The 14,283-nt window shown below is 36.5% G+C and overlaps 1 protein-coding gene across 1 annotated transcript; it reads left to right on the forward strand.

The window, feature by feature from the left end:
• The first annotated feature begins 7 nt into the window (after window positions 1-7).
• LOC138321417 (uncharacterized) lies at window positions 8-10,054 on the forward strand. Its single transcript, XM_069265092.1, is given in 4 exon segments — window positions 8-102; window positions 2,626-2,744; window positions 6,299-9,445; window positions 9,447-10,054. Coding segments are annotated over 2 exon segments (3,378 nt in total). The 5' UTR covers window positions 8-102; window positions 2,626-2,744; window positions 6,299-6,331; the 3' UTR covers window positions 9,711-10,054.
• Window positions 10,055-14,283: the final 4,229 nt, after the last annotated feature.

Consider the following 14,283-nt stretch of genomic DNA (forward strand, 5'->3'; position numbering starts at 1 on the left):
CGCCAAACCGGAAGTGCACTATTTCGTATCCGCCATGATGAATATTGAACACTATAAACGAGGGATAAGTTAATAAGTTATCTCTGGATTTAAGGAATACAGGTTTGTTGATGTCTATATGTCCCTTATTTATAAACTTATCAATATGATAATCACTTGTTATCGAAATCACTGATCCTAGTACATGTGCCTGCCTTGTCAACTTGACCAGTAATCACAGCAGCAGTTCTTGTCTTGAACAGCAGACTAGGCCTATTTAGCAAACACGTAGATTTAGTCATAGCTTCAATCAAAAGAAACCATGGTATTAAAATCATTTATTGGAAAAGTAAAGTCTTACCCTTGTGGCGAATTGTATGAACGGTTTTACTTTGTTTACATGTGATGTGTATTGTCTACTCTAGCTCGTTCACGGTTCACGGAGCTGACATGTGGTTTTGTTGACATATACAATACACCGCTTTATCGTTCTCATCATTAGTATGTTTTGGTTTTATATGCTCTATAACGTCTAAATTAAATTGGTATTCAATAATGTCTTAGTAAAAGTACTTTTACATAAATAATTTAGCTTCATAATGATGTCGCTTAGCGCTGTTGTTTATATTAGCTCAGCCTATCGCAGCCATTTCGAGGCTTAGATGCAGTGTAATGCGCGACCCGTACAACGGACTCGCAGTTCCGGAATTATCGTGATTGTGATTACCAGTCGGAGAAGACTGAAATGGTGTAAATTCTGTAAATCATTACTGCATTACCGCTGAATCGGTACATATTTTAGTAAACACGTAACACACAGTTGTGCATTCGTTATATGTACTTATGTACGTGTGTATTCTGATATTTAAACACGGATAGACTAATGGTACTGTACATGATCAAGATTCGATTTAGACGTTCTTACTTATTTACAACGTAATTCTGGTGAACTTTAAGTCTTTATGTAACTTAAGGTGAGACAAATGTGACATAATATTTTGTTATAATACCGTAGCCTGTAGAATATGATGGTAATATTTTGATAATGAAATGGAGAAAAAAGAAAGACTGGTCATATATATATGTATATGACAGTAACAAATCTGAAAATGATGGAATATCTAAACTTCAACCTGTCGGTCAAATTAAATTTCAAAAATAGCTACAATGTAGTATACCGGACCTAAATCAATTACTTGAGAACTTTTACTTATCATTGATATTTTTATTGCAGTTTTGAATAGTATTAAATAAATATAGACATTGGAATATTGTTCCTTTTATAGTGCAATACTAGTACATCGGTCAGATTGATATCGATTATAATTTGATAATTATTATAGAAATTAATTTCATTCGCCGGTATACTTAAATCACTGAATGCTGGCGATATATCAGTATTCATTATTGATAGGAATTTATTTTCTATTGCACCATACTGGTAATGAGAAGTTTTTGAACGTTTTATTTGAAGTCCATAAATACATGCATACGTACGTGTACAGTCATTATCAGGGGCTTGGATATCACTTATAAATATATAAATCCTATATATCACTTCATTTTATCTGATCAATAAATTCATTAGCGGTCATTATGATCAAAATGGCGTAAAGGTTTTAACCCCCTTTAAGTTTATAGGAGGTTAAAACCGCCATTTAGGGGGTTTTATAGCTAAAATTTTGCACATTAATTATTAATTAGGTGCAGTTGACCTTATTTACTAAGTTAATCAAAAAGTTGTTTGGAAATGCATCATGACTATTAAACTTTGTTGTAGCCCAGATACTCTAGCCCTAGTATCAGACTTATTATAATGGCAGATTATATAAACGTATTAAAGATGCTCCACCGCTGACAAATGGTATTTCTCCACTATCAAAAACAGCAGCAAACGATTGAATAATTTTTCCTCAGTTACAAAAGTTACTTACTTTATACCATTACCACCATTGAAAAGTTTGGGCTTCTAATTTTAGGTCAAGATCAAAATATCAAAAGTAATTAATTGCATCCCGAAAAAATTCCATTGCACTATGTCTTATATGGAATCGAGTACTGATTGTGCGTGTACCAAGAGCAAAATGAAATATTTTACATTATTTTTTGTGTTAATTAGACATATATCCATGATAAAAAAAAACAATTATTGTTCAAATGATTAGTGTCATTTATGCTTTAATTTGTCGGCGATGGAGCATCTTTAAACAGGCAATGTACAATTTTAGCAAAATGTTGTTCATAACAATTATCATAATCTATATATACTTCAGCCTGTCAGCATATGTTCAGGGAATACTATCACTGCCACAATATATACCCATTAACCGTGTCATCGCAAACTGAAGGCTGTGTGTGCTACAACAAATGAGACAGACAGTTTGGTCTTTTGACTTTCTACATAACTATTAAGGGAATGATCTGTAGGCCAGTGATTGGTAAGTTTTACTCTCCTGGGCTGTCTTCAGTTTTGCTATGGCATAGTCTAGGGGTGGATATTACGACAGTTATAGTAACATCTTGAACATCGAAGATGAATTATTACAAGATTTTATATAATAAATCTTATGTTAATGTTTTCGTTAACTAGTACTAGTAATATGTACAACAAATCTAGTCATTTTCAGACCATTCTTTATACTTCAGAACTAAAAAGGACCCATTAACAGAGCGAGAGATTCCGAGATGATCACACAGTGTTGGAAATAGAGAGATGTTCTTCTACATCACTGAGCCAGCTAACCCAGTACAAACGAATCCCTAAGGTCCATACCCAGTAAAAACGAATCCCTAAGGTATAATCAAATACTAATGTAAAATCATGCACGATTTACACATGATAAGGCTTTGTGTGCGTATTGCAGATTCTGTCACTATACATTTCCCAGAATTATTTCTAAATCTTTCCTGAATTTATCAGGAGCACATAACTAATCACGTTCAGGTAAGATATGCTCCCATTGAGTACATATTGTAGTTTAGTTTAACGGTATTTTTTTCTATAATGTTTGCTAATAAGGGCAAGCTGGGCACAAGTTACATCTAACTTTTAAAGCATTACAAAGTTACAATGGCGGACAGCAGCAGTTTGAATATTTCACAGTTCGCACAGTGGTCACCACATAGGCGTTTCAGGCATCATCACGTAAAAAACTGACTAATGTAATTTCCATTAGAAATGTTTTATCTGACTATATATACAAAATTTTTTATGTTCATTAGAATTGTGTTTATTAAAGGCCTACTATCTTTCCGATACTTCTTACAATTTTTTTAGATGAGAACGTTAAACGATATTGATAATTTTGTCGCATAAGCTATAGGCTTACCGCTACCGCTTACCACTTTTCACCACCTTCTGAACAATTTATATAAAAAATAAAATGTAAATTTCAATAAAGCAGGTCGTTTCTCGACGTCGTCCGAAATACATGTACCGCGCAGTAGGTTATCAAATTCGTTTTACAATTAATTTTTTTTTAATCCGTTTTAGGAAAACGTACTGAGCCTTTAGGTAGTTATTTGTATCAGCATTCTTCAACTTTTTATGCGTAAAATATTTTATTAAAGTGTCAAGCGTTTGAAAAATATATCATTTACATACAACAAAAACAGTCTGTGATATTATTTTTTTTCGCAGCTAGTCATTTGGACTAGAAAAGCCCAACATTTTACTAGTCCGACTATTTAATCACTAGTCCAAATGAAATTAAGTCATGATAAGTTAACAATTATGCTTTCGTTAACACAAATTCTTACAAAAGATTGAAATAATCGCCTAATGAATGCGCTCAAAACGTGCTGAAAAATGCATTTCTTCACCACTTTTGTAAATGCAGTATTTAACGATTTTAATCGAACGGGGAGCCATGGCCATTACACCAATCGGACTAGTTCATTACAATAATTGGCACCGGTTGCGGCTCTAAAATTACTACATGTTGACATATTGGAATCAGAGTAGTGCTTAAAGTCGCATACTGCAACAACAGCCTTGGTAGACTTACGAGACAGTATTATCAAATTTGTAATGATATAAAACACATTAAAAACCTGAATATATAATATTCACGAATCCATTTGCAGATTGAAAATTAATTATTTTAAATTATTGTCGACAAATAGAAAACCAATTTCCGGTCGATACTGTAGTTACAATTTCACTTGTCAACGGTACTTCATTACTATACTCTCCCTGTGATCCTTGGATCTCGCACCAAAATTGAAGTTCCCGAACTGCGCCACCCGCTGAATTACCCAGTTGCGCCCTTCCATTTACGAAATAAGCAACTAACGAAGAAGCTCCTATCATTGTTCTACGGATGTAAAACACGGCAGCGCTATTTGATAAAGTACACCAAAGATTATGTAGATTGACATGATTGTGATGAGCTATTGTTTATTAGTTTAATAGGACACCAGTTTTTGTGTCTCATGCCCCAGTGTCCAATTTTGTCGGGAGATTGAAGTTTATCTTTGCATAATTTGTACGCATTTACTGTTTTTTACCTGTTTCGAGAGCAACATATCTACATATAAAAAAATTAACCGCGATTTCATTTGTCGGCTGAACCAAACCACATTCTATCAGAATTAAAAGCAGGAACATTAATTTTGACGTGAGATCTGCTAAGTGTTTCGCAGGAGAGTATCCATCCTCGATTCTCGAGGGGTTCCGATCACTTACGATCTCTACACCCCTGGACTATATCACAAAGTAAAACTGGAAGCAACATAACAGGTAATTTAGTCATTTGATTCACATCAAAAGAGCCGTATAACAGTACGCTGAAGTTGGGCATCGCTCTCTCTAAAGTCTTTAAAGGAAATTTTTACTGGCCTGTGATTTGTTCAGAGTTTTTCCTCTGAGCTGCCTTCACTTTTACTATGAGATTGTCCAGTGGTGTAGAGATCGTAAGTGATCGGAACCCCTGGAGTATCGAGGATGGAGAGTATCATACTGAATACCATTGGCTAGTGAAGTAACTGTAGTTTATAATTACGGCTGATATAAGAGGATATTATATGAATCTATAGTGTTTTTATATCCTGCTTTCATATGAAATCACGACAATAACTACCACAAACGTAACGAATTTCTCGTTAAACTTAGTAACAAGATTCAGGGACTGACATTCGGCAAACCTCGGTCGATTTCGGAACCCAAACTCGTTAGATAAAGGTACAGAAATTGGCCTTGGTTTGTCGAATTTGGCTTCCAAGTTCAAAATGGTGGAATGGCGAGTTTATGACTTCGGGAAAAACGATTGCTGAGGCGAGAGATTAAAAATGAGGCTTTCAGGTAATGTTCTTTGAAAGAATTCAGAACTGTTTATAAAAAATATCATATGAAGATTCGAATCGGTATGAAAATGGATTGTGTACGACCGTGGCGTTTAATTGCGGGTTAATGTATGGTTTTTAGCCGATACAGTAGCATTTCAAGGGTGCTATTTTAAATCACAGCTAACCTTACTTATAGATTACTTATATTATCTTTGAATACATTTATTGAATCATGAAAAACTTCAATAGAGGGGAAAATGTTAATCTGTTTGAATTACAAGTAAATTATTGACATATAATTAGCGAGATAACCGACTTCAACACATGCTTAAGCATACCCCCACTGATTCGATCTATTTGCACGTGTTAATAAGTGTTGCTGATCACTTTTTATCATAGATTGGTCTTCAGATATATTAATTATTTTACATTTATCTTCGTAACAACGTTGATATGCCACAAACATGCCCTTGGTCATAACTATGTCGCTTTTCTCAACAAGATCTTTCGTTTCGGTAATCGCTATATTTTGCGGAAATCATGCTGTGCAGGTCAATCACTGTCAAGTTTGATGACTCTGTTCGCCTATATCTCAAATACAGTAGCAAAATAGTACACCGCATATGTGAATTACTTCGCTTTCCCACTTACTTTAGCTACTTCATATTTGATCAAAATATGAATTATTTGGAATAAAATACGTTGAGCTACATATTTCTAATCCGGTGTGAAATGAAAAATGTTTATCGGTCTTACAAAATTACTGTAAACGTGGACATTTTTCGTCTTTGGATATTTTCGCGATTGCAGATTTCAAACAGAAAGCAAAGTGCTAATTTTACGTTGCATATTATAGTGAATTATTCACATGTCAAAATTGTCGCCTTTTAATGGTGTTATGTTCGCGCACTAATATATTTCACGGAGATTGAACGAAGACGAACATTTCCACGCCACGAATAATTCCAGTTTTACAGTATCAAGAGCAGTGATAAGACATTGAAGTAAACCTGATGTTTGTTTTCTGTTTCAGGATAGCGTACAAATCTACTAATGCAATCCGAAGATGGAGACTGAAACAAATAACCCTGGAATGGAAGCCCATGTCTATGATGAGAGTGATTCGGAGGAGCCAGAGCCTAAACCACCGACGGATGTCTCGAAGGGATCAGAACCCGGCGATCAAACAGACAGTGCAAGTGAAGCAGAAATGGAAATTCAGATTGGCGCAGTGTTTTCACTCGCATCTGACGATATCAACAAACAAAATGAGACAATTGAATCCGAGCCAAATGAGGCGGCGACAACTTCGTTTTCTGATTCAACCGTATCAACAGTTGAGGATGATGCTTTCAACAAATCAGACGGACGTTCTGTAACGCATGAAGAGTATGATACTGAAAATATTATGAACGCTGAAAACACGTTTGAAAATGGCGCTTCAAGTTCAGACAATTCTGCCATGAACGTTGATAATGTTCGTGTTGATTCTCCTCAACCGTTGTCATCACTTGTCAAAGCGAATAGGGACGCTTCTGGTAAAACGTGTTTGAACAAAACAACGACCGATTCCGTGTCCCGTCAACCTAGGAAACATTCCGATAAAACGACAAAGAAACCTCTCATATGTTATGAAGACAAGGACATCGTCCCCGGTAAAAAGTTCAGCTATTGCTATGTGAAGTTATTTGATGTATTGAATCATAGAGTTGTAAAGCAAGAAGTAATCAATATGGAAAAGAAATCTGAGATAGATAACGAAGTAAGATCTCAAGAGATGGACCAATCACAGAAAACGCAACCAAAGAAAAAAATGAAAAAGAAACCACCAAGACTGACAATAAAGAAAAAGAAGAAAGCAAAGAAAAACATTGAAGAAAAAGAGATTCCGAAACCCCAAGAAAAAGAGTCCACTATTTCAAAAAGAGAAACTCCAAATGAAGCTGCAGCAACGAAGAGTACATCGCTACCTGATTCAACTCCAGGCGCGTTACCTGTTAGACCTAGCAGGAAGAGGAAGTTCAACCGTAACCTCTTCACAGACTCAGTTTTCTTCGATATCCGAGGCATAAGTAATTTTGAAGATCATGTCGTTCAGAAACAGGAAGAGGAAGAAGTCAAGTGCCGTACGGCTCCGACATATAGAATCCGCGGAAGTCGACCTCAAGTTGCCAGAACGAAAAAGAAACTTAATCGTATTCAAAGAGAAGACATGCCATTTATTAGTGTTACACTCGACTCTGAGAAAATCGAAAAGATCGAGAAAACGAAATTGGCTTATTCCAAAGAGAAAGTAACGAGACCTATATCATATCTGTTGGATAGAAAGGTTCGCCTATACCATAGCCTTCTTAAGACACATAATGGTAGTTTCCGTATTTTGAAGAACAACTCGAAGAGCTCATACTTAAAAAGGGCAGAGAAAGCCATGAAAAAGGCGAAGCGCAAGTCAGATTCGAAAAAGGCCGACATTTCAAATTCAAAAGAAAAGGAGATCAATGTATGGGTGAAAAAAGATGAACAACTAACAATGGTAAGTCCTACTAATTGGCAGGTTCCTCCACATCTGCCAATGCTTCATGATAGAGAGAAACTTGATATCAGGGCTGTATTGTCCTCCAAGAAACCCAAAGTAACAGATCCTGATTCTTTAGTTCTACCAGTAAAAGTCGAACCAGGGACAACGACTTACGATTGGAACAAGGCCACCCCGGTATCAGAACAAGCCAGTATCAGTCTTACCGGAAGATACAGAAAACCTAGCAATAAATACAGTTCTTTCATCACTGATTTTGAGCGAAGAAATTGGAGCGTACCGCCAAAAATTTTGGGGAAGACTACAGTTAAATCGGAGCCGCAGCCTTATGTTGAAATGGACATAGCTGCCGATGCAGAAGCCATAGTTCGAAAACAGCAAGAGGGAAAAAAATACTGTTTGTCCAATCATGACAAGACTACTCCTTCTGAAAGAAATCCGGGAAAATTGTCAACGTCCCCAACAACAGGTGTCGAAGGTCTATCTTCTTCATCACAGAATAATGTTTCAGCAGAACAATCTGCGATAAAAACGCATTTAAGCAATCTAAAATCTATCCAACCTAAAGTGACCTTGAATGTGGAGCCACCTTCTAAGAATCGTATATGTGAACAATCTAATCTGTTTAAGAGTACTGTTAATGAACTTGCTAAAGTGCAAAACACCAAGAAGTTTTACCAATTACGGATCGGCGACAAAATGGTGTTAATACCAGCTGATGGTGGAGATATGGCTCCAAAGGCATATGTGATAGATGTAGCAAGTAATCCGTTGCTCACTCCGCCATCAACTGTAAATACTTCAAACATTCCTGGCGTGTGTTCAACAAAATCACTCGGTTCTTCCCCGAACTGGGTAGGTAGCAAGAGTCCTGTCAACAGCATTGGTATAAAATGTGAATCCAATGTCCATCAGCCAACACAAGCAAGTAATAATGGTTCTGTATTTGCGAACTCTTCCAGTTCAGCCACTGCAACTAAAGCTTCAAACGAGGACATAAGCACGAAATTATCGTTCGATACCGAAAACGTGAAACGGACACATTCTTCTCCTCCCATGTTGTCGCCTCAGATACAGTTACCAGGTTCTATAGAGGCAAACTCTAAACAAATTCCACCCGTTTTAAGTCCCGAAACCTCTCGCCCAGAAACTGTTGGGTGTGTTAACGCAGAACCACCCGTTCTTAGTCAGGAAGTTGCTTCTTGTGGAGGAGATAGTCCTAACCATAACAAAATGAAAAGTATTCTCTCGAACTTATCAAGGGGCAATAGCCCGGGAGAGGTTTCATCTAGTTCTTGCCCTGGTTTACCTACATCTGCTGAAAGACCTCAGCCTAAGCTGACCCTTATTGGTGATGGACGCCACAATGAAACTGTCGTAGTCAAAAAGGAACCCGCACATCTCAGGAACTTTGAAGGTGGCGAAAGTACCAAGGAGAGTTTGCCAAACATCACAACACAAGGATCGCGTTCTCTGTATAATGATGATAATCATAAGGATATTCCATCTTTAGACAGTAGGTTTCCGCCAAACAGTGGTTTTGCATTGTCATTTAATAGAAATGACATGGAAAATTCATCAAGTAAAGTCGATTTGATGCCTCCCATTTTGAATCATAACACGCCAAATTCTTCTCGGCTTTCAGGACAATATTGACAAAAGTTCTTCTGTTTACCATTCGGTTGCTTCGATCGGAAGCAATCAAGATACTATTCGGTCAAACAAGGAAACCAAAGATGATGACAAAGACATCAAAACCGTTACACATGTACCAGCAAACGAAACTATGGTTCAGCAAAGAATTCGACAGCTTCGTGAAAGGTTACGAGAGACACAAGCTAATCTAGACAACATTAAGAAAACAAATAGAATTAAGAAAGAAAACATGGAGGATGGTTATAACACTTGATAATGGGAGATTAATTATGTCGGGGAAAATACGAACTTCATCCGCCATTTGTTTCTGAGTAGATTTTAGTTTGATATTCTGCGATGATGTTTGTTTTACTAAAGTTCAATGTTTTATTTAATGCTTTGATATGATGGAATTCATTAGAAACACAAAACGTATTAATTTGAAAAATGGATATATTTACCCTGACTTCAATTCAAAACTAATAATCACTATTCGCCCTATTTTTTAGCCCACCTTCATCAGATGGTGGGCTATTCAAATCACGTTTCGTCCGTGGTCCGTCGTCCGTTCGTTAAACATTTCTTGTTACCGCTATTTCTCCGAAAGTACAGAAGGGATTTTTCAATTTTCATATGTAGATTCTCTAGAGGCCTAGTTGTGCATATTGCATTTTGGGACCGAGATTTGTCAACAAGAGACAGGCCGCCATCTTGGATTTTGATAGTAAAAGTTTGTTACCGCTATTTCTCAGAAAGTACTGAAGGGATCCTTTAAAATTTCAAATATAGTTTCCCCTAGAGCCCTAGTTGTGCATATTGCATATTGGGACCGATCGGTCAACAAGATGGTCGTCAAGCCGCTATCTTGGATTATGATAATTTAAGTTCGTTACTGCCATTCTCAGATAGTACTGAAGGGATCTGTCTCAAATTTCATGTGCAGGTTCCCCTAGAGGTGTAGTTGTGCATGTTGTATTTTGGGACCGACCGGTCAACAAGATGGCTGACAGGCCACCATCTTGGATTCTGATCATTGAAGTTTGTTACTATTGCATATCACAGATAGTACTGAAAAGATCTTTCTCAAATTTCATATGTAGTAATATGTAGTAAAAGTTTGAAAAGCAGCGAAAAGATCCCTCTTTCCATTGTCAGACGTAGATCATTCTTTGGTGGGCGCCAAGATCCCACTGGGATCTCTTGTTTCTGTGTGTTAATATTCATTCTTTATGTTTTAAAACGTCCTTCGTGGTTCCCCGGCCGTTGGTAGTGTTTTGTTTCTATTTTTGAACAAGCAATGACCAAATGATTGTCTCTCAAAATACATTACGAACCATAATACTATTTGGAGTTTCAACGGAAAAGGGAACTATACATGAAAAGATGTATTGGTTACCATTGAACATCCCAATTGCCTCTGTAGTTATGTCAAGAGGTGTTTGATGTTGTTGGTACATGTACGTAACTGCAGTTACCATTTACCGGTTCGGTTCGGTGCCTCCCCTCATTCCTGATCAAATGGCTAATTTTTTGTTACAAAGATTGATGTTCACTGCCCCAATGCTTTATCATTAACTTCTGTGCCAGGGTTTGATTTCGCCAAAATAAACATTTGTATTCGTTTTGAAAAGTTTTGTTTGAAACTTAATGTTTTTATAACATATTGAATTTTAGAATCTGATATGTGATATGGAATATATATGACGTTTAACACCCTTTATGGATGTTTTATTATTATTATTATTGTAATTTGCCTTTCTTCAAATATCATATTTCCTTCGTCAGTTCAATCGGACTAGGCAGGAAATCTATACCGATAGAGATGAAATAGTGGACTGTGTATTCAAATTAAGACAGTACTTCATTCGTATGAACATGTTTGGGTTATATCTATTATGCCAACGACATGCGTGACTAAATTGGTTATAATTTAAAGCCAGGGAAATGTAACATCCTTAAGGTGTTGTAAAGTCATAACGAACAACATCATCGATACTCCAGGGGTTCCGATCACTTACTATCTCTACATCCCTTGACTATCTCGTAGTAAGACTGGAGGCAACAGAACATGTGATTTATTCCTTTGATTTACATCAAAAGAGTTATATAACGGTACACTGTGGTTGACTGTGTGGCTTTGAAGCTAGGCGTCGCTCTTTTTGTAGTCTTCAAAGGAATGTTATGCAGGCCCGTGATTGGTTCACGTGCTTTCCCCTGAGCTGCCTTCAATTTTACTATGAGATAGTCCAGGTGTGTAGAGATTTGAACCCCTGGTGTATCGAGGATGAACGAACAGATTAAGGTGAATGGACGAATCATCTTCGTTGAAGTTCAGATTTGTTTCAAAATCAATATCGCTGTCACAACATGATATATTTTTTCTTTTAAATTTAAGTACGTTTAACAGGAGGAAATATATTTTAACATTATCATCGTCCATTGTCAATTGCATTTAGATTGCCATTCGTGTGTTGGTCAGGTGCTTTGTTTAACAATCAGTTGAACACTTGTGGTAGAGTTCGTTTAATGCATGTTTACAGACTTTGTTATTATAAAAATGTTAAAACCCCTTTATGGCTTTATATTTTGTTTGATTTAAATATCTTTGTTTTACACATGTAATTGGCTCCGGCGGCCGAGCAGCTGAGAATCAGTGACGATTGCGTCATCGTTAGTTCGAAACCAATATAAGTGAATCGTCAGTTATATGAATGAAACCTATTGTGTTTGGGTGCACCAAGCCTGAAAGATGATCATTTTCGTTAACAACCACCTGTTGACCTTGAAAGACTTTTACAACACAGGGGAATGATATTTTGTCAATAGGCAATTTTCATAGAGCGATTCATCTCATTGAGTTACCTACTGCGTTCAATCGTACGATCCCTACGATTGAACGCAGTAGGTAATTCAATGAGATGAATCGCTCTATGACAATTGCCTATTGACAAATATAGAAATATAAAAGATAGATCATGTGACTTATCTTAACTTTATTACGTTACGGATAGTAGAAGACTCGGTTACAGAAATGAATGAATGACGCGAAGTTCTCTAGATATACTTTGATCTCTTGTCTAGCGTAAGGTCTAAATGGGGGGGGGGACGATCGTGCGCATAAAATGAGGACAAGTGTAGAAATGTCCAGCTGAAACACCAAAAAAGTATGCTTAGCGTATTATTTCTAAGCACCGCGGCATGTACACTGTATACCTAGAAACTTTAGCACAATTTTATACCATGCAAACGGGGCTATGATATAAGCACAATCGAGAGATCGAAATATTCCCATTCGATTGTATCGCTCATTTCGGTAATCATCAAAACATCTACGACGATTAATGGCCTCCTAAGCCTCTTATCAATAGAACTAAGTTGGAGTGGCATATCTCGCAATTTGTGAAACACCAACATTACAATGAAGACAAAAAACACTTCAGAAGATGCATAAATAATTTAATGTACTTAAAATTCACTGGAAAAAGAATTGCTATCTTGTGACCTGTACATTTGTACACATGTGTTATGTATCTATGATAGTTGTCTGCAGTGGCCATGGTTTTACACCGTTTGACAATTTTATAACACAAAATGAAAGTTTCTTTTTAATTTAAAAAAAGATAATATATATCGATGACATACGACAACGATACGACACCAAACAATTACGAGATTCTCTGTGTACTAGTAATATTATAGAAATATTGACTTTTTGTGGATGATTACGAGGAATTTATTCCCCGAGGCCGACGGCTGAGGGACATATCAACTTTCAAAGGTTTAACAATTCCTCGTATTCACATACAAAAGGTCAATAATTGTTTTAGTATATGAGACGTTACAAGCACTAAAGGACAGTGCAATGACTAATCAAACAAACAAAAGATCAAGAAAATCTCCATTCACCTATCCTCAGAAGGCTGATTTCGTTGAACAGTGAAGTTTTGCCGTCTGGCGCATTGATAGTCAATTTATTACACGCTCAGTAATTAGGGCGACGGCGGGTCCAAAATACGACCCGTATTATGAACATTAACATTTAATTTAGTTTCATCATATTGTTCCTGAGGAAATAAGTGTAGTAATAATCGTAATATTAAGTTAATAACTTTTAACTTCCGCTACTGTACAGAATTAATTAAAAGCATTTTCTGTTCAGATATATACCTTAAGTTATGGAAATAAGCCAAAAACTGTACAATATGTTGGAGAGAGAACTGTATCGAGGCCCGTCAAGGCCGAGATCTGTTCTTTCTCCAACATATTGTACAGTTTGAGGCTTATCTCTAACTTAAAACATAGCAAGTCTTTGTGTTAATAAAGTACACTTTAATTTCTAATATAAGCCCGTTTTTTTTGCCTTTGTCTATGAGCTCAGGTAACTCTACCAATGTGCATTCAACCATGACAAATCCAATATAGACAATGGCAACATAGAATTACCTTTGCCTGTGTGTTATATGTGATGAACAGTATTCATGAACGGAATGCATGAAGCATGCTTTTGGGTTGGACAACTATCTGTAAATTCACTTTAACCGTGTCCATCGACAGTGATGGGGGGATATTACTTTCTTATATTAATTTATTTCAGTAAGCGGTATAATAAGGTGACTTTAGTGACTTTTATTGCTAAAAGGACATTTCTGTCCAATGTCTGGTGTGTTCAAGAAATGACATATGAAACTAGACTTGCAATTTAGCCGTTTGTTTGAAAGCGTCTTGCTAAAATGATCGCATATAATATAGATTTCCCAGGCTAGTTCAAAAGTGTCGATGCCCCCAGCCAGAACTTACATTGAATTCAGAGGATTTAAAGTTTCGACCTCTCTAGGGACAATCTTGGA

Source organism: Argopecten irradians, chromosome 4 (genome assembly GCF_041381155.1).
Source record: "Argopecten irradians isolate NY chromosome 4, Ai_NY, whole genome shotgun sequence".
NCBI classification, from domain to species: domain Eukaryota; kingdom Metazoa; phylum Mollusca; class Bivalvia; order Pectinida; family Pectinidae; genus Argopecten; species Argopecten irradians.